This window comes from Acomys russatus, chromosome 17 (genome assembly GCF_903995435.1).
Source record: "Acomys russatus chromosome 17, mAcoRus1.1, whole genome shotgun sequence".
Classification (NCBI taxonomy): domain Eukaryota; kingdom Metazoa; phylum Chordata; class Mammalia; order Rodentia; family Muridae; genus Acomys; species Acomys russatus.
Window position 1 is genome coordinate 3,041,173 of NC_067153.1, and position 20,403 is coordinate 3,061,575.

Below are 20,403 nucleotides of genomic sequence, written 5' to 3' on the forward strand. Positions count from 1 at the left end.
AGTCAAAGGCCAAGGAAGGAGGAGGGCTGCACGCAACCACAGCTGCCCCTGAGCTGGGAGGAGGAGCTGGAGGACAGACCCCACCTGAGCCCAAGTAGCCATGGCCTCCGTAGCCTTCGTGCTAAGTGGACTGCCTTGTTTTACCGGGGGGGGGGGGGGGTCTCAAATGAACATTATCTTTGGCTCTAAAAATCCTGTGGTTATTGCAGTCTCAATATATAGCACGAAAGACATGCTAATACCAAAGCCCCGCTTTTTAGAGCTGTTGAAAACATTGTTACTAAAACTCTACGGTCGAAAGACATGCTAATACCAAAGCCCCGCTTTTTAGAGCTGTTGAAAACATTGTTACTAAAACTCTACGGTCAGTGTGGATAGTATCTGAAACAGAACAGTTGTCGGAGGAATGAGAAATAGAAAGATCGTGATGAGGGTGGCTTCAGACTTCAGGGATGACAGAAGAAGAAATGTCAGCATCACGGTTCTGATGGCTAGGAAGAATAGGAAAGGGTTCCCAGCAGCTGGATGGGAGCTAAGAGAAGAGGCTGAGCCTTCCCACCCTGTGTTCCCAGATTCCCAACCCCAAGGATCCATAGAGGTCTCTGCCCAACAACAGGTGCTATCTCATGTGTGGGGTGCTTTCTCGTGTGTGTGGGTGCTTTCTCGTGTGTGTGGGTGCTTTCTCATGTGTGTAGGTGCTTTCTCGTGTGTGGGGGTGCTTTCTCGTGTGTGTGGGTGCTTTCTCGTGTGTGTGGGTGTTTTCTCGTGTGTGGGGGTTCTTTCTCGTGTGTGGGGTGCTTTCTCGTGTGTGGGGGTGCTTTCTCGTGTGTGTGGGTGCTTTCTCGTGTGTGTGGGTGCTTTCTCGTGTGTGGGGGTGCTTTCTCGTGTGTGTGGGTGCTTTCTCGTGTGTGGGGGTGCTTTCTCATGTGTGTGGGTGCTTTCTCATGTGTGGGGTGCTTTCTCGTGTGTGTGGGTGCTTTCTCGTGTGTGTGGGTGCTTTCTCGTGTGTGTGGGTGCTTTCTCGTGTGTGTGGGTGCTTTCTCATGTGTGGGGTGCTTTCTCATGTATGTAGGTGCTTTCTTGTGTGTGTGGGTGCTTTCTCATGTGTGCGGTGCTTTCTCATGTGTGGGGGTGCTTTTTCATGTGTGGGGTGCTTTCTCGTGTGTGGGGGTGCTTTCTCGTGTGTATGGGTGCTTTCTCGTGTGTGTGGGTGCTTTCTCATGTGTGTGGGTGCTTTCTCGTGTGTGGGGGTGCTTTCTCGTGTGTGGGGGGTGCTTTCTCGTGTGTGTGGATGCTTTCTCATGTGTGGGGTGCTTTCTCATGTGTGGGGGTGCTTTCTCGTGTGTATGGGTGCTTTCTCGTGTGTGTGTGGGTGTTTTTCGTGTGTGTGTGGGGGTGCTTTCTCATGTGTGTGGGGGTGCTTTCTCGTGTGTGGGTGCTTTCTCGTGCGTGTGGGTGCTTTCGTGTGTGGGTGCTTTCTCGTGCGTGTGGGTGCTTTCTCGTGTGGGGTGCTTCTCGTGTATGTAGGTGCTTTCTCATGTGTGGGGTGCTTTCTCGTGTGTGTGGGGTGCTTTCTCGTGTGTGGGGGTGCTTTCTCATGTGTGGGGTGCTTTCTCGTGCGTGGGGGTGCTTTCTCGTGTGTGTGGGTGCTTTCTCGTGTGTGTGGGTGCTTTCTCATGTGTGTAGGTGCTTTCTCGTGTGTGTGGGTGCTTTCTCGTGTGTGTGGGTGCTTTCTCGTGTGTGTGGGTGTTTTCTCGTGTGTGGGGGTTCTTTCTCGTGTGTGGGGTGCTTTCTCGTGTGTGGGGGTGCTTTCTCGTGTGTGTGGGTGCTTTCTCGTGTGTGTGTGTGCTTTCTCGTGTGTGGGGGTGCTTTCTTGTGTGTGGGTGTTTTCTCGTGTGTGGGGGTGCTTTCTCATGTGTGGGTGCTTTTCATGTGTGGGTGCTTTCTCGTGTGTGTGGGTGCTTTCTCGTGTGTGTGGGTGCTTTCTCGTGTGTGTGGGTGCTTTCTCGTGTGTGTGGGTGCTTTCTCATGTGTGGGGTGCTTTCTCATGTATGTAGGTGCTTTCGTGTGTGTGGGTGCTTTCTCATGTGTGCGGTGCTTTCTCATGTGTGGGGGTGCTTTTTCATGTGTGGGGTGCTTTCTCGTGTGTGGGGGTGCTTTCTCGTGTGTATGGGTGCTTTCTCGTGTGTGTGGGTGCTTTCTCATGTGTGTGGGTGCTTTCTCGTGTGTGGGGTGCTTTCTCGTGTGTGGGGGTGCTTTCTCATGTGTGTGGGTGCTTTCTCGTGTGTGTGGGTGCTTTCTCGTGTGTGTGGGTGCTTTCTCATGTGTGTGGGTGCTTTCTCATGTGTGGGGTGCTTTCTCGTGTATGTAGGTGCTTTCTCGTGTGTGTGGGTGCTTTCTCATGTGTGGGGTGCTTTCTCATGTGTGGGGTGCTTTCTCGTGTGTGTGGGGTGCTTTCTCGTGTGTGTGGGGTGCTTTCTCTTGTGTGTGGATGCTTTCTCATGTGTGGGGTGCTTTCTCATGTGTGGGGGTGCTTTCTCGTGTGTATGGGTGCTTTCTCGTGTGTGTGGGTGTTTTCTCGTGTGTGGGGGTGCTTTCTCATGTGTGGGGTGCTTTCTCGTGTGTGTGGGTGCTTTCTCGTGCGTGTGGGTGCTTTCTCGTGCGTGTGGGTGCTTTCTCGTGTGGGGTGCTTTCTCGTGTATGTAGGTGCTTTCTCATGTGTGGGGTGCTTTCTCGTGTGTGTGGGGTGCTTTCTCGTGTGTGGGGGTGCTTTCTCGTGTGTGGGGGTGCTTTCTCATGTGTGGGGTGCTTTCTCGTGCGTGTGGGTGCTTTCTCGTGTGTGGGGGTGCTTTCTCGTGTGTGGGGGTGCTTTCTCATGTGTGGGGGTGCTTTCTCTCAGCCAGTCCTCAGACGGACCTTCTGGCCATTCTGGGAGAGTCTCTAAATCTGTTGTTTTTACTTTACCTCCACAGAGTGCCTTTCAGGAATAACTTATTCCACAGGGCCTGGCTGGGGTTTTTGGAGGTGGGGGCAGACATCAAGGAAAGTCTGGAACCCTACTCCCATGTCTCATTGTCAGCCAGGGACTGAGTGACTTACTGCCACAATCTCAGCCAGCCTCAGTGTCCTCTGCTTCCTGCCAGAGGAGACGCTGCAGACAAACAACACCACGTGGGATTGCGCCTGCCCCCTGTATCTGCACAGCTCTGACCCCGGCAGGGGCCGGGGGCAGTGGTCCGGGCACATTTGCAAGGTGCCGATGGCACAGTTTGCCTTGGTATTTGGAGGATTCGGTGAACAATGCCTCGGCCCCATGTGACTCCTCAGCTTTCAGTCTCATTGACAGAAACTCATGCTGTCATCACAACATTCTAGAAAGGCAGAAGGGATCAATATTTATGGAAGTCCTGCCCTCTCTGCTTTGATAATAACCTGGGGACTTGGCATTCCTCTTGGATCTCGGATACAGACTTACTGTTTAGAAAGGGAACAGCTCCCACACGGATCCTCTCCTCACAGTCTTGCCAGTAAAAAAGGCCACAGCACTGGGTTGGAGCCTAAAGATTGCTGAAGGAAGTTCTTTTTCAGATCCCTCCTCCCCTTGACCCAGGTCCTTGCCTGCGCCTCCCCCAAGTCCTCTGGGCTTATAGCCCTCAGTCCCCACCCAGGCAGGAGGGGGAAGCAGCTGCTGTGGCCTGCACCACAGCCTCACTCCCACGAGGCAGAAGGCTGTAAGCAGCCCACCGAGCAGGCCAGCCCCTGGCAAGCCTGAGTTTAAATAGGAAACCAGACCCAAAGCCACCCTCCTGGGACATCGGTGGGGGAACACTTCCCGCTCACTAACCCACTCAGTATGTCCCTGTCGCTGATGTTTACACAACTGAAGCTAGGGTTGAAGGGGAGACATTTGTTTGGCTCTAGCTGGACTCTGAAAAGAAGCATTCAGCTTGATAGCATTGGGAAAGATTAACAATAACTCCTCCATCCTTGTCAGAGTTTGCATCCCCTTTGCAACACCCGATTTAGCATCTGGCTTCTCCCCACCAGGCCTGCGGCTGCTGCTGCTGCTGCTTCCACCACGGCCTCCGCCCTGGCAGGTTGGGAGAAATTTCTCAGTCTGTGAGCACCTGCAGCCCAGAGTGCCTGCCTGAGCTGGGGGGTGTTCTCTGCACATGGTTTCCTTTACAGGAGTACAGGAGGCTTGGGCACAGAAGTCATATTAAAGCCATTTGCAAGGCTGCCAGAGGATCACTGTGATTTATAAAGTATGAAAGTTCACCATTTATGAATTCATAGAAAATGAGTTATTTCCCATATTTTGCTCCAAAGAAGCTTATGACACCCTCCATTCTAGTGTGAAAAGGGAATGTCAGGGAAAACAGGCCACTTCTCACGAATGTTGAAAGCACTGAAGTCAAGGTCTCAATAACCCCTTCCCTTTGTGTTGCAGGCTGGGTGGTGGGGTCTCTGGAAATCCTCGGCAGCCCTGCCAGCTTAGTGCGAAGCATTGGAAATGGGGTCTCGGACTTCTTCCGGCTTCCATACGAGGGGCTGACACGAGGCCCGGGGGCCTTCGTGAGTGGAGTCTCCAGAGGGACCACATCATTTGTCAAGCACATTTCCAAAGGTAGCTGTGAAGTCCTTGCCAGTTCTTGTCTTGTTTTTGTTCACCTAGCCTCCGGCTTCCGTCATCGTTAGCTTGCTATGAAATGCTGGGCTTGTAGCAAAGCTTGTGTGTAACGTTGTACGTCTTAGACAAATCACTGCTTGCCTGTAGTGTGTGAAAATGTTTCAGACCCTTGAGGATTTTAAACCTCTCATTGGGAAAACACAGACTGGCTCAACTGATACTCCATGCAATAAATATGGCAATATTGAGGGTGTTCATGATTTCTGCTAAGCATAAGGAATCCTACACCAGTCGTCTCATCATATTTTTAAAATGTAGATACAGTTGTCACAACTTTCTTAAGGACATGGGTACATACTGATGAGGAAGCTTCTAGGCCAGCATCACTCCAGCTCCCTACATCCACAGTGCCATCTTGTGGTCTAGACAGGTCATCAGGCATGGAGGCTACACTGCTTCCCACTGGAGATGTTTTCATTTCATCCAGTGTTTGCTTGATATTTTGGTCAGGTTGGCAGTGACTGAGGAACTAACAAGGGCCATCTGAGTCCCCTTTTCTTCTCAGCGGGAGGCAGAGAAAACAGGGCAAAGGCCTTCTTGCCCATAAAAGGCATTTTACTGTAGACAATACCATAACTCTGTTATGAGTGGGCAGGTTACGGAAGTCTCTAGAAGGCCTAAAAAAAAAAAAAAAAAAAAAAAAAAGGCTTAGGCTTGAAATATGAGAATCCATGATGGGGGCGATGGGTAGGGGGCTGGCAAGAGAACAGCCAAAGCAATAAAAATAAATTCCATGGGCAATGAGAGGCAGGCTCCCCCAGCCCCGGAGCCCGGGAGGCCTGGGAGCTCACAGATGTGTGCCTAGTGGGCTTCTTACTTCTGCCATGGACTCTCTGAGCCTCTGTGGCTTCTACTTTACAATATGACAGCCAACACCTGCCAAGCGGAACCTCGGTAGTGTATCCTGGCTGGTTTTTACGTTCATTCTCCCATCTCATCAAAATCCGACATGGTGTCTGTCTGTCTGTGTCTGTGTTCAGACCACAGGTAAAAGGTAGCTTCAGAAATGCCATTTGCCATTTCTTCTCCATTGGTGTCTTCTGGTTTTGCTGACAGAAACATGTGCACTTGCTGGAGCTGTTGAGCCTGTTGGAGCATGTCATAGAAACTTGCTTTCTTAGCAAAACCAAACAGAATCATTGCTTTGGTCCCTTTGTTGTCTTTTCCATCAGTCAATATCCCTATTACCAAAACTACATACATTTCTGTAGCAAATAGTTATTTCTTCAGAATGCCAAATGGTAGAGTTTAATGTCTTCCTTTATTAAGACTGATGTCATGGCCAAGTGTGGTCACACTTGGTGAGGAAGATGACAAGTTCAAAGCCAATCTAAGCTTGCATAAGAGAACAGAGCATGGAGTGGGGTAAGACTGAATTCATAAAAAAGGCAATAATTTTAGTCCTAAAGTGGGAACATTTCTTGACAACCTATCTAGAACTAAGGAGCATAACCTCAAACAGAACCTGTGAGATGAACTCGGGGAGGCAGGCAGGCAGGGTAGGCATGTAGACAGTAGTAGGACTTCCTTAGCACAAGCAATGCTGAGCTTAGCTCAGAGGGGGGGCTAGGGAGGGAGAGAGAGAGAGAGAATGAGAGAGAGAGAGAGAGAGAGAGAGAGAGAGAGAGAGAGAGAGAGAGAGAGAGAGAGTGCAGAGTAAGTACATTGTGGATCCATGGAGGACTTTTTGACAAATAATTGGAAGGTCTAAGACTCTTAGCCATACAGGGATATTTCCTCTGCCCTGCTGCAGAGTGCTAGCACTCCCGTGCTCAACTGTTGTTTCTTGCTTCAAATGGCTGGGCACGGAAGACTGTCACTCCCCTGGTTTGTCAAGGGGAGAGTCAAGTGCCAGTGCTGTGTTTTCTTATCATTCCACCCTACAAATCACCTGAAGTCCACTGTATCTGTGACAAGGAAACCAACTCTTGTACCCTCAGGTACCTTGACATCCATTACCAACTTGGCCACCAGCCTGGCCCGAAATATGGACCGGCTCTCGCTGGATGAGGAACACTACAATCGGCAGGAGGAGTGGCGGCGGCAGCTCCCCGAGAGCCTGGGCGAGGGACTGCGACAGGGCCTGTCCAGGCTGGGTATCAGTCTGCTTGGTAAGGGGCTACGGCACTCCTGTCTGTCTGCATCAGCTCTGAAAGCTCTACCAGAAATGGCCACATGGCCTTCTCCTGGGAATGGTTGTGAAGTTCTGACCTTTCATAGTCAGAACTGAGCTTAGAGAGGACCAGCTTGCTGTGATACCTGCAGTGCATCTGTGGAGCACTGAGACAGGACCAGTTCTACAGAGTTGCTGTGCCCCTTAACAGGGCTATCTCAGGCTGCTTGTGGAGACTGCTAGGCACACCACCTGTGCTCTGTCTTCCCTGCGTAACATGGGCTCTGGTGTAGTCTCCAAAGCAAAGGGTAATGACACAGGACACCCCTGAGCACTTTGAGAAGTGAGCAAATAGCAGCCTTACAAAGCATTTACTCCCCATGACCACGGCTGCTGGCTTTTGTTGGGGCAGCACTTGAACAGTGTGCACATATCATGCAAGTTGTGGTGAGATGCCAGTTTACCTCCTGTTTATTTATTTCAGATCAGTCCATCTCAGAGCAGTAATTGTTTGTCAAGCAGCCAGATAGTATAGTTCTAGTGACAAGTGCTCTGGGTATCTCTAAGGATCCAGTGTTTCAAAATAAGTTGCTTTGGAGAAATTTAGAAAAAAGGAAGCTTCAGAGCTAGAAATATGCAGGGCAGGATTTTCAAGGGTGTTTTTTGTTTATTTGCTTGCAAAGAAACTTAAAACTGTACTGCTTGGCACCCTGCCTTTCACGCATCTGAGGGAGTGTACAGTGTGTGGAGATCAAAGTGACCATGGAGGCTCAGAGCCCAGGGCAGAGGAGATGAGCCTGAAAGGCTCCCTCCTCCCTTCTGTGCTCTCCTCGCAGCTCAAGAGCAGGACAACCGGCTGAAGTGTGGGAGGAAGTGGGGAAATGTTACAAGTGCAGGCTGAGTTACTAGAGATTAAGTAACAGTTTGTGGCATGGGGGTGCTGCCATTTGATAATGTGTGGAAGGTGATGCATGCTGGGTAAACCAGCACTCTCCTTTTGTGCTTGATTCTACAACCCAAAGACCATGGGACTCCTTTGGGGAGGACGCTGTGGCACAGTGAGTAGACTGTGTCCCTCAGGGTCCTGGACTCCAAGCTAGGTTACTCTTTCTTTGTGACCTCAAGCAAGTTTTTAACGTCTTTAATCCTGGATTTGTTTGTAAACTGGAGCTGATAATGTAGTTATTAGAAACAATGAGCAGGCAGGGGCCACAGGGCACATATGGAGTAGCCAGGAAGCAGCATTATGTTCTGCAATCAAAGAGACTGTAAATACTGTACTGACTCAGAGAAGCTGCAGGAATGTTCTTGGGTGAGTTAAGTCCAGTGAAGTTATTCTGTCCAGGGGTGATGAGAAGGTTCTTGGAGGCCTCAAGATCCGTTAAGCTAAGAATTGTTGCCTTGATGCCCTTTGCTTTGGGCATGAGAGCGTCCTTCACCTGTCCAAGAGATCTGAGCTGGCTGGCACAGGCTGTCTCCATCCTGGTCTGACTCACCTTTGGCCCTAAGATTCCATATTCTTTCCCACAAGGAAAAGCTCTGGCCAAAAGTTTATCCTCTGGGCTGGGAACAGCAGGGTTCATGTGCTGTCTGCATCTGGTAATTTCCAGAAAGCTTTGAGTTCTGAGGATGCTTCAAGTGTCCACCGTACCCCTAACCCCAAGTGCCCCAATACTGGCCATCTTGGGCCCCCAGGAGCTCCAGTCCAGACTCACACCCCCTCCCCACAGGGCGGCAGACATTTTTGAACTCCTCAGAGTTTACAATGAGTGGCTCCAGCTTGGGTAAAGTGACTTCGTTTCCTCCAAGGGTTCAAGAGCCTGTCTATGTCTCACAGAATATACAAGTTGTCCTATAGTGCCTGCTCCCAGCAGACCAGGTGTGTGCCAGGAGGAGGAGAAACAAGCAAGTCTCGACATCACCATTTCAGACTGGTCCCCAGAAAGTGTTTACGATTGCCACATCTAACTCAGTGCCTCACTGAAGTTTGCTGCTGTTGTTACATATAATTGAAACCCAGAGTGAGGACTGAAATTCTAGCTGCTCAGTTTTTTCTTTCTATAAGAACTTAGTTAATGAGAATTTATTTACAATGCATTTTAGGGGCAACAGAGCACTTTCACGAGTGTTGTCATATGACACCTTCACAGCCTTGGTGTTAAATCTGTTACTCCCCAGCAAGAACCTGAAGCTTTCTACCCTGTCCCCTCCGCCCAGGGCTCCCAGTTAGAACCGATCAGGAGAGTAAACAACTGAGCGTTCCAGAGGAGGAAACATGCATTTCCCCTGAATGTGGACACTGGAGTATTAGGAAGCACTTGAAAGTCCAAAGCCACCTGTAGCTCCTCCAGGCCACGTGGCTCTGCCATGAGCTTTAGTGTTACATTTGGGAACTGCTGGGCCTGCAGAATTGGCACTGACTTTGCTTACACGTGCCAAATTCTCTTCACTTCACCAAACTGCCACACATGCTTCTGTGCCCTGGAGCCTAGCTAAGAACAGCTGGCCACCTCCATGTCACAGTTCTGCTCCAGGTCCCTCAAGCCCTGGCTCTTCCACCCACCAAGGGAACTGATGCAGTTTGTACCGAGTCCCTCCTCAAGTGTGAGGAGCTGGTGCTTTCAGAATCCCGACTAACAGAGCAGTAATAGGTGGATCAGTAGCAAAGAGGAGGTACACCTGAGAAGGCCCTGGGACACCAAATCTCCTACCACCAGTTGGGTTTTCAGTTAGCTGGGACTAGCAGAGTGACAGATTCAAGCTTAATTTTCCCAGTTTGCTCATCTGTTCTGACAAGCTGGCCCCAAGCTAGAATGTCAGCTGCATTGTGTGGGTCTCACGTGTAGGTACCCAGAGAGCATGGCGTCCTAGATTAGGACTAGACCCCATTGTGAGCAACAACAAAATTGCATCATGTGATAAGCTGCCATCAGAGTAGATCACTGGTGTCCTTGTTGATTCCTGGCGCAAGTCACGCAAGAGAAGGAAACAGTCCATAGTTCTTTTGTGTCTTCAGGGCAGGCCTCCTACAGTTCAGAGTAGAACCCCACTGCTCCCTGTCCCCTGAGGCCTACGCTGAGTCCGCCGTGGGTACCCCTCCCACACACTCCTCCTTCCTCCACTCACTTCATCACATTACAGCGCTCTCCATGTGGCCACCCACTCCACAGGCCCGCTGCCAGCACACAAATCTTGAGATCAGTTTCCACTACCTAAAGCCTTAGAGCAGTTTGAGAATATGACAGTAAATAATTTACCCGTTGTGGGACTTGGCTGGATTATACCTAGGAAGAGGCCTCCTGAAGCCCTGAGAAGCTGCCTCCCTTGGTTTACAGGCTATGGGATAGCCATATATCATTGGCACAGAGCAGGAGCCCATGGCACCCAATGGTCAGTGAGCTGTGGGCGGAGTCTGGTCTGAACTGAAGGCAAGTGAGCTGGCAAGGGCCTCTGACACTTTGTTTTGGAGTGAGTCCAGGGTTCCCACTTTTCTGACTGTCCCAGCAGTGTATCCATCAAAGCCATGGCAATTGGAGGCTTCGGTGAGTACAAGAAACTATGAGATCAAAAAGGAGTTTCACTGAGGTGTCTGTTTACACTTAAGGGGACAGAAGCGAGCACCCCATGTGGATATCAGCTGTGAAGGGTACTTTGCTCACACAGGTTAGGGAATGAGACAGACACCTACGCCCAGCGTGAGTCAATAGTCAAAATGAAAGCCGACACGCCCTGGGCCTTCCTTCATTGCGCTGCTCCTTGTCTCCAACCCCACCATGTCGCTGTGGCCCCTGGTCTTACAGGTAGAGAGCAGAACACTTCATCCTTTAACTGAAGGAATCTGTACCACTGGCCGCACCAGATACATAGGGTGCTAGGAGACTGGTGCTGTGTTCTTAGGAGCTGAGACAACCCGGGCCAGCTGGAGGCCATAATGTCCCCTCGGCCCATCATCTCCCTAGGCTTGGGTGGCAGTACCCTAGGCTGTTGCCCCTGGCAAATTCTTAGTCTGTCAATTCAGATTTTTAACCGTCTCTGTTAAAACCTAAAGGCCTGCCTAGTGCCTGTGAAGAACAGTCCCCTTGGATATGATCTAAAGGAACTAGTCTAGTCTTCTGTTTCCATGTATTTTGCTCAATGGAATATTGCTTGAAATCAGCAGGTCATTAATCAAGACCTGGAAATCTCCTTTTACCCAAGAGACCTTGAATTGGTGGCATTTGGAATAATGGGTTTGACACGTACTAAGTTTCTAGCAAGGGACTGTGCATTTGCATTCCTCCTGCCAGGCTCAAGCCGAAAACAAGGAGCTGCCAGGACTTATAAAGCAGTCTCTCTTGGTTAAGGAGCCCTCTGCTACGTCATGAAGTCAGAACCCATGAGGCCATTCCTGACCTCATCACTGACCCCTGAACTTAAGAGGCCCTATGAGAACGAGCGGCAGGCAGAGGGGTGCCTTTCATTTGTAACTGCCTTTCAGTTAAGCTAGAAAACGGCGGCCCCAATGGTAAGGCTGTATAGCAGTTATGAAGTAAGTAGTGTTTTGATGGCTATTCTGAAGTCAAGAGTGTAGCCCAACCTCAACTGCAGCGAGAAATAATGGTTTTGCCCCTCAGTGTTGACCAAGAACCTGTTTGATACATTGGGTAACCAAATAACTCAGACTCCTTCCTTGGACTCAAATCAAGGCCCAACCACTCAAAAGTTGTGTGAGCTCGGGAAAGTTCCTTACCTTCTCTGTGTCTGTTGGCCTTGCTCATGGGATTATGAGGATTAAATGACCTCATATGGGTGGAGGCCTTTTTACAGTGCTCAGTGCATAATAAGCACTTGGTAGACTAGCTAGAACAGAAATCATCTGTTAACAATTACTTTTGTTAAATATTAACAGTGATAATACTGAATTGTTAGAAAATAATTGTCTTAAGTTGGGAAAGGAGAAACAGGTCAGTAAGTAAGAGTGCTTGCTGTGAAATCCTGAGGACCTCAGTTAAAATCCCCAGCACTCTTGTTAAACAGCGGGACATAACTACATGACCATAGCCCCACCAACAAAGGGGAGAGACAAGTAGGTCGACCCTGGAGCTCACTGGGCCAACCAGCCTAGCCGAAATGGTCAGCTTCCAGAATCTGTGAAACTCCGGTCTCAAGGAAATAAGGCACAGAGCACTAGAGGAAGACACTTGACCTCCAAAGGCACCCCTCTCCCTCCCCCCCACAAAAGTGGGAACACAGAGAGGGGCTGATCCCCTTCCAGTTATGTTTATTGGGCTATGTAGGCTCTCGTGACAATGCTTTCTCCCCAGAATGTATCCTAATTTCCAGAACATTCCAGAACAGTCTCTAGTTTCTAGATCCTGACTTGTGAGCATTGTTTTGATGAGTAAAACATCTAGTGCAAATGTCCCCTTGGTAAATAAAACATCATAATGAGGGTAGGGGTTCATTTTCAACCAGGAGCAAACAGCTCCAGACTAACGTTTTACCCAAGAGACCCTAAGCTCTGTCCTCATTGAAAGCTTTTGTTATTTCAGGTGCAATTGCTGGTATAGTTGATCAGCCAATGCAGAACTTCCAGAAAACATCTGAGACACAGGCTTCAGCAGGACATAAGGCCAAAGGTGTCATCTCAGGCGTGGGGAAGGGAATCATGGGGGTATTCACCAAACCCATTGGTGGAGCTGCAGAACTTGTGTCACAGACTGGCTATGGTGAGTAGGTTTAAAAAAAAAAAAAAACCAGGCCAACTGAGGCCTTACTCATTAATGTGCATTCCTGCCCTGGTTCCCTGAATCAAGTCTTTCCCATGGGCAGGGAGTGAAAAATAAAATGGATACATAGTAGCTATATTTTTTGTATCTCAATGTTTATTTACAGAGTATGACCACTGTCAATTAGTAACATCAGTGAATAACTTCATACATTCATGCGAATTTCTTACAGTGTTATTAATAGATATTAAAAAAAAAAAAAGTAACTGGTTAGAAATTTCAAACAGTATGGCAACAGAGAAAAGAATTACTTTTTCCTATGATGAATTGGGATAATCCGTTCTTAAGTCAGGAGGACATCTGTACCTGCTGACTGTGGAGAGCAAGAGAGGGCTCGCACGCTGATCTGATCTTTGGGAGTCATCTACATTTTCCAGTTCTGAGTCTCCTGACCAATGGGAGCAGAGGCACATGGTGTGCAGCCCTTTCCCCAAGCAGACGCTGGAAGACCCCAGGCTGTGGCGGACTGCCAGGACCTCTCCCCAAATGTGCCTGTGTACATGACGGTGTGAAAGGAAGCACCTCCCAAGCATACTTTCTGCAGTCTTGGCAGAGCACATTAAAGTCCTCTGCAGTAAACATGTGACTTGAATTACCTTCTTACCTAAGGCTTGATGGTATCCTTTTGGCCATGCAGCAGGCAAACTAGCTGGCATTGCAGACCACAGGGGAGGCCACCCACTTGTCAGACAGCACATACTCTGTCTGCATCTGGCCAAGCAATCAGCGAGACACATTTCACTGTAGGCATCCTGCACTTCAGTTCTAACAGGACACAGCCTGCTCAGGGCACATGTCCAGAGCATCCTTTGAGGAGCCACACTGACAGCCGTGCTTTTGCTTCCCTCTCCACGTCAGTCTCCTGCTGGTGGCAGGCTCGTTCCCTGGGAAGCTGACAATACAAACTGCTACAACTCAGAGGTGGAAACAGTTAAACTCTCCCTGACAGGAAAAGGGGGTTGTTTTGATACAAGCTCCAATAGGGTGAAAACTCTACTTCATAAGATGCTTGGGTTTTAAAACACCACTGTCTCTTACTGCGTTTCCCGGGGCAGCTGTATGTAAGAGCATCTCAGAGCAGAGCTTCGCATGGCCTTTTTGGTTTCCATCACTCTTGTAAAACTTTTATTACCACACTGAAGGTTTTACAAACCACTAACTCTTAGTCTAATGACTATGCCTCGTTTATAAACATTTACAAGCCCTCAGAAAGCACACATGCTGTACCATCTTTGGTTCTGGAGAGTGTCTTTGGAGGCTTATGTGGCTGCTGCTGGGTGCCCTCATTTGGTACCAGGGAAAGCATGTAATAAAGCAGAGGCCCCAAGAGCACTCATAAATGTATACAGAATCTTGTTTAACAGCTGGATTAACTCATTTAAATGTAAATACTATATCTAGGTAAACCATGTGCCTTTGTATGTACTGGTTTTTAGTTTTGTTTTGTTTCTTAGCCACTTATATAAGATATAGAAATACTGTATTAAGAAGGAAAGTCAAGAGATGCTGACTTTTAAACCACCTGTGTTTTAAATGACATATAAGATACTGTTCATGACCAGCTCTCCCAGGAGCACTGTGCTTCCTCTAAGTCAGTGGCCCTCACCCTACCCTGCAACCCTGATATAGTTCCTCATGTTGCGGTGACGCCATCCATAACGTTATTTTCATTGCTATTTGATAGCTATAGTCCTGCTACTGTTGTGAGTCTTAAGTATTTGTGTTTTCCAATGGTCTTACGCGACCCCTGTGAAAAGGTCATTGAACCCCAAGGGGGTTATGACCCACAGATTGAGAACCACTGCTCTACGTGTTAAGTATAGCTAAGTAGGATCAGCATGGCTAAGCTGTCATCTCATTTCCAATCTGTACCATTTCATGGATAGCTGTAAGATATCATCACTGTAGCATAAAACTCTTTTCCTGACAAAGTAGTACAATTCCTCTGCTTCTCTTACCACAGGTATTTTACATGGAGCTGGACTTTCTCAGCTTCCCAAACAACGGTACCAACCAAGAGATCTGCAAGCTGACCAAGCTCCTAACAGCCACGTCAAATATGTCTGGTAAAATTCTTGAGCCAGTTGCTGAGTTTATATTTACACTGTTCGTTGACAAACCCTGGCTTGCTCTCTCTGCTAATGGACATGTGTCCAGGGGAGGCCAAAGTAACAGCTGTTTCTGACACTGGCATCTTGGGCAGTTCCAGGGAGAGGCCCATATTTTCCCAGTTCATCCTGGATAGAGAACTCTGTTCCATGGGCTGGTTGGGGGAGAACCACTCAAGAGGCTGAGGCCAGCCTGGTCAACACAAGGAGACCAAACAAAATCATCCCATCTACTTGGACCTCCTAAGGATACACATTGTTTAAGTTTGGGCCTGCAACAAGGATCAAGATTCCCTGTAGAACCAAAGAGACACCTATTGGGGGTGTCATTCCTGATGGGAAGAAAATAGCTAAATGATGCAGATTTTGAAATCTCTCCAGAATACAGGTTCTACTAATCTGAATGAACTTGGAAACTGACAATTAACATTTTTAGCCAGCTATAGTAAATACAGAAATACTGTAATATTAAGTTAAAGTTAACAGCCCTCTTTGCCCTTGGTAAGGGCTGTTTTTTTGGTTTTTGTTTGTTTTTTTTTTTGTTTGTTGGAGGTTGGGGGCGGGGGAATGCTCCAATCATTTTTAAACAGTGAAAACTGTTGGCCCTGACCTTACTTTCTTCTTTTTAAACAGGAAAATGCTTCAGTCTCTGGGTAGACCAGAAGTCCACATGGCCCTGGATGTGGTTCTGGTGAGGGGCTCAGGCCAGGAGCATGAAGGGTGCTTGCTGCTGACATCAGAAGTGCTCTTTGTCGTCAGCATCAGTGAGGACACACAGCAACAGGCCTTTCCCATCACAGAGATCGACTGTGCACAGGACACCAAGCAAAACAACCTGCTCACTGTGCAGCTCAAGCAACCAAGAGTAGCCTGTGATGTGGAGGTACGGTTCCAAACACAGGATGATCAGGGCTAGCTTTCAGGAAATTGAGGTACTCATCACTGGTACCTAGACATACAGACCACCAAGAGAACCAGGAAGGATTGTGAGGGAGAAGAGGTGGCATTGCAGAAGGGACAGGAAAGCTCCCACCTACCTGTGTGTGAGCCCTTTAGGGAAGAGACAGGTCCTTGGGCTGAACTACAGTGTAAACTGAATAAGGTTCATATGACTCAGTTGCATGGGGTTGAGGAACTAGGAACAAGATACAACAGTTTAAAAGGGAGTAGGCTAGTACAGTGGGCAAAGTAAACATGGGCTATTCCCAGAAATTGCAGTGCAAACGAAGCCTTTGGACTGTGCAACATGGGGGTGGCTACAAGTGTTGGGGTACATAACACTGCTGAAGCAATGAGGGGCATCACAAGGGCAAGAGGCTGAATCTGCAAACTGACAACACAGAGAGGTGGGGCTTTTGCTATTGTTTGTCTCCCCTTCCTTCTGTCCTTTCTCTATAACCCAACCTAAGATTTGGGGCAGACTTGTAAACTTCAGTGAATACAACTGTCCTGGTTCATATTCTGCAGTTGTTTTCTTTTTCCCACAAGGGGGTGACACGACCCTGTCCTGTAAATAGGGGTGCTTCCTGAGGCTAGCTTAGGCTTGGGGGACAGCACTCTAGATGTGCAGCGTTTACATGGAATGGATGTGAGTCAGGAGTACAAACGAGCCCTGACCAGAGTGGCCCTGGCTTCCTACAGTCCAGCCTACAGTAAGCAGATGAACCCACTGGGAACTGCTCTCTTCCTGTGTACCTCCCAGGTGATGGCCTGAACCCTGCATCCTAATTACCAATTTAAAAAAATTTTTTTTAATTGCTTTTCCATGAGATGGTCCTTACTGGGCATAGAAGAGTGACAACCAAGGCTAAAAGCTGCCCCCCCCCCCCCCCACCGCAGAACCTGCCCAATTCTTTCTTTAATGATATTTTTCCTGATATGGGATCCTGTCTCTCTCAAACACTATTTGGGTAGAATTATCTGAGCAGATGGAAAGCAGCCAACCACAACATCTCCTAAGATCTCTCTTGTTTCTTGGACGGTAATCAGTCAGGCTTTAAGCTGGAGCTTGGCACCGACACTGCACTCAGTTGATGACTTTCTGGGAATAAACAGGGGTCAGATGTCCAGGCTTACTTTATTAGATCCGCCAGAAATCTTCTGATGCAGTTGACAGTAAAACAGCAGTAATCTGGCTGCAGGATTTGGCAAAGAACAACAGCATTGTCTTCAAGTTCTTAGTCCTAGAGAAGCCTCCAAGGTCCAACAAGTATTTGGGACCAGTTTTTTTCTCAGTTGGCACAGACATGCTTCAGATCTTCCACCGTGAGATTCATTCATCTTTACTGATGTCTAATTCTCATCCTCATTTGCATTTGTTTGAGGGGAGCAGGATTGACACCTTTTGTTTTTATGATAATACAAATCAGCAGCTGTAGAAGCTGTAATGGTTGAGGCTATGAAGTCACCAACCTAAGAGATGGAAGCATGAAGCTAATGTGCAGGGATGAAGGAGCAGCTGTGACAGAGGCAGCCACTCAGGGCCGTCCTCCCAGAGGACCACTAGAGCACCAAGCTACACGCCTGTCTCACGTACATCCCCACTGCTTCCTCTGTACTGCTTTGTTCCATTCTCACCTTCAACTCCTAACTCGTCATCCTAGCCTTCCCACGGAGAACTGAGACTGCATGGCTTTTTGCAAGACCCTTCCCTGTGAGCTGTGATACAGCGTGTTTCAGTAGGAGGAAGAGCTGTTGGAGGCACTGCTTTGACTGTTTCCTCCAGTTTTCCTGCTCAAATCTGAACCTCCTAACACAATCCAGATCCAAAGCCTGCTCAGGAAGGTTTCTGCTGTGAGAACCAAGAGCAGTATTTCAAGCTCTGTGAAGTACCTTTTCACCTTAAGGCTAGAAACAGAACTCTTTTGAATTTTGGAAGGAATTAATTTGTAAATGGCATCATTGAGTGTATTCAAATATAGCAGGTTTTGGATTTTTTTTTTTTTTAAACAGCATTGCTTTTCTTGGTTAAATGCAGTCATTTTTTAGGGATAATTGCTTAATATGCCTGGCACATTATTAAAATCCCCTATGAGAGGCTCAAAATGAGTCAGGAGGTCAATTTATTCCTTGGCCATGTTCCTTTCACAACATGGGCTTTCCTGTGCTGCTGCTGTTCAGGAGGAGCAATTAAGCCTTTTTGTATATTCAAAGCTCTCCAGCTGAATTCTGGCCCCATCAAATGATATCATCAGAACTCTGGCCTTTGCCTGGTGGTGCACAGCTTTCATCTGTCAGTGACTCTTAGGGTTTTTTTTCCTTTTCTTTCTCAAGCTGAAAAATATAAGCAGGCTCCTTTACTACCTATTTTCTGTAGCTTTTTAAAACTTTTTATACTTTTAGCTACATTTTTCTGGGCCCTGTTTAAATTCCTTACATTATGGCAACCCGGATAACTAACACAACCCTATTAAAATGTTTATAATTCTTCCAGACTGGCCTTGCCAATATTCAGTAGGTTTAAAACAAAAAACAAAATAAACAAACAACAACAACAAAAACCCTACAAAGTCAGTGGCTGCTAAAATCTACAGACCAGTGGCTGACTGCAAATTCCCCGCTCTGCTTGATCTGCACACTAGATAGCTATGGGCCTTCAGGGTGGGAAGAATTTATAGTCCTAAGTGCCTTTGATGGGTGCTTCCTCAGACAGTCTCACTTAAGAACGTAGGTAGTACATCTATCTAGTTCTCTTGAGCTCCACTGAAGATGAGCCAGACTTTTATGAACTATAAATGTAGTTTGCATCCTCCCTTTTTGCCATAAAAATTTCCCCTTCCTCTGCCCAGTTTTTCTATTTTTTCTGGCTTTAAATCCTAGTATTTATAAGAACAGAAAATGTTACAGTTCAAGATGGTAGGGATTTTGCTTTTTAAAATGCTCTGCCCAAAGGAATCCTTCTCTGCCTTCTGTCAAATGCTGAGGCTCTGGGAACCAGGGCAACTCGTATCTGGGATGCTGGGTTGCGCACTGACTACTTTTAAGCAGAGGAGGATTTTTCTCCTTTGTTCCTGGGCTGTTTGGTAAAAAGCAATGACAGATGTGTTAATAATTGCGTGTTATCAAATCATTAGCTTTAAACTTGGGAATTTTATGCAGAGTGAGCCATTTAGTCAAAGGAGGTCGTCCTGATCGTGTCATGGAGCTCTGGTCACATGTGGTGAACTGCAGCACATGGCTTCCCAGCAGCAGCACTGGCTTAGACAGAATGGCTGACTAGAGGCCTCGGAGACACAGTGACACGTGCATCCAGGAAAGTAATTCTGTTGGCAACTAATTAAGGAACCTTTGTTTTTGGAACCCAGATGGATGGTGCCCGGGAGAGACTGTCAGAACAGCAGTTTAACAGGCTCGTGGACTACATTGCAAAAACATCGTGTCACCTGGCCCCCAGCTGCTCCTCCATGCAACCAACATGTTCTGTGGTAGCTGTGGAGCCTCCCCCTGCCACTGTGAAAACATACCATTATTTGGCCGACCCACATTTTGCTCAGGTCTTCATTAGTAAATTTACCATGGTAAAGAATAAAGCCCTGAGGAAGGGGTTCCCCTGAGCCCCCTTTAAGGGAGGTGTTTGATTTCTACTGTGCAACACAGAGAGTTCTAACAACATTCAACATGGACACAAAGCGAACACTTCTAGAGTTCTGGGCAAACAAAACCAAACAAACAAAAATTCCAAATGGGTGAGGAACAAATGACCCACAACATCCTATGTATGCTGTATTCTTACCATACATGGGAAACTTTTCTTCTCTTCTATGCCCTTTGCAGAAATTTTCACTCTAATTTCAATCTATTAAAGCTCTGCTCTATAGAAAAATGTGAACAGGCCCTAGAATACAGACCCAGAAATAAAACTGCACTGCCTCTGTAATACTTAGAACTTTGTTGTTTCACTAGTTGAATTTTTCACTTAACAATACCAGTCTTTTAGTAAAAGCATTGTACATTCCCCTCAAAGTCTGCGTTCTGTTGATTTATATAAAACAAAGTTTTAACTTCTCAGGTATATTTTGAAAAGTTTGTATTTTACTAAGCTACCAACAAGAACAGAACAGAACATAATGCTTCTAAGTTTGTTTGGGGGTGAATTAACAACACCAACACTAACACTAACACTGACATCAGACCACATGCTCTGTCAGCTGAACTGACTTGATAAAGCAGGGAGGTAAGTCTTACTGTCGGCTAAGGACTGTTTAACATCTAAGAAAGGTTTTGACGCGAGATCTGGAGTCACCAGCTATCTTATGGTCTCGTGTCAGATCATCCACGGATGGCATTCACGCACAGACCTGCCGCTGAAAAGTTACAGAAAGTAAAGCAGTGCCATTTCAAAGGCCAGTGACCCTCAGCTGGCCTGGCACACATCCCTACAACATCACACTGGTGGGCAATTCAAGCCAAATATGAAAACCATCTCTGCAGTTAATCTGTTACTCATTTAGCAAAATAACACTTTTGTGGACCTCAAGAATAATTATTTTTAAGAATGTAAATATGTACTGATTCTTGTATGGCTTATGGTAATTTTACATATTGCTAAGAATTATTATATAAATAATAAAAGGTATTCTTGAATTACTGACCATGGATAAATGTGTTGAGTTTTTACTTTGCAGGTTTTCACTGGTGCCTTATTTTAATACAGCTAACTCACCAAGTCTCACGCAAGCTAACCAGTAAGAACACCTACTGATCAAGCTTGCCTTTTCCTTTTAT

The 20,403-nt window shown here is 47.3% G+C and overlaps 1 protein-coding gene across 1 annotated transcript in view; it reads left to right on the forward strand.

Annotated features, from left to right (window-relative positions):
- Positions 1-19,378, forward strand: part of Vps13b (vacuolar protein sorting 13 homolog B) — a 551,580-nt gene extending 532,202 nt beyond the window's left edge. Inside the window, exons 57-62 of the mRNA XM_051159473.1 lie at positions 4,451-4,627; positions 6,631-6,801; positions 12,335-12,511; positions 14,535-14,637; positions 15,313-15,562; positions 18,984-19,378. Coding sequence (XP_051015430.1) covers positions 4,451-4,627; positions 6,631-6,801; positions 12,335-12,511; positions 14,535-14,637; positions 15,313-15,562; positions 18,984-19,232 — 1,127 coding nt within the window. The 3' untranslated portion in view covers positions 19,233-19,378. The remainder of the gene's footprint in view (positions 1-4,450; positions 4,628-6,630; positions 6,802-12,334; positions 12,512-14,534; positions 14,638-15,312; positions 15,563-18,983) is intronic.
- The last annotated feature ends 1,025 nt before the right edge of the window (positions 19,379-20,403 follow it).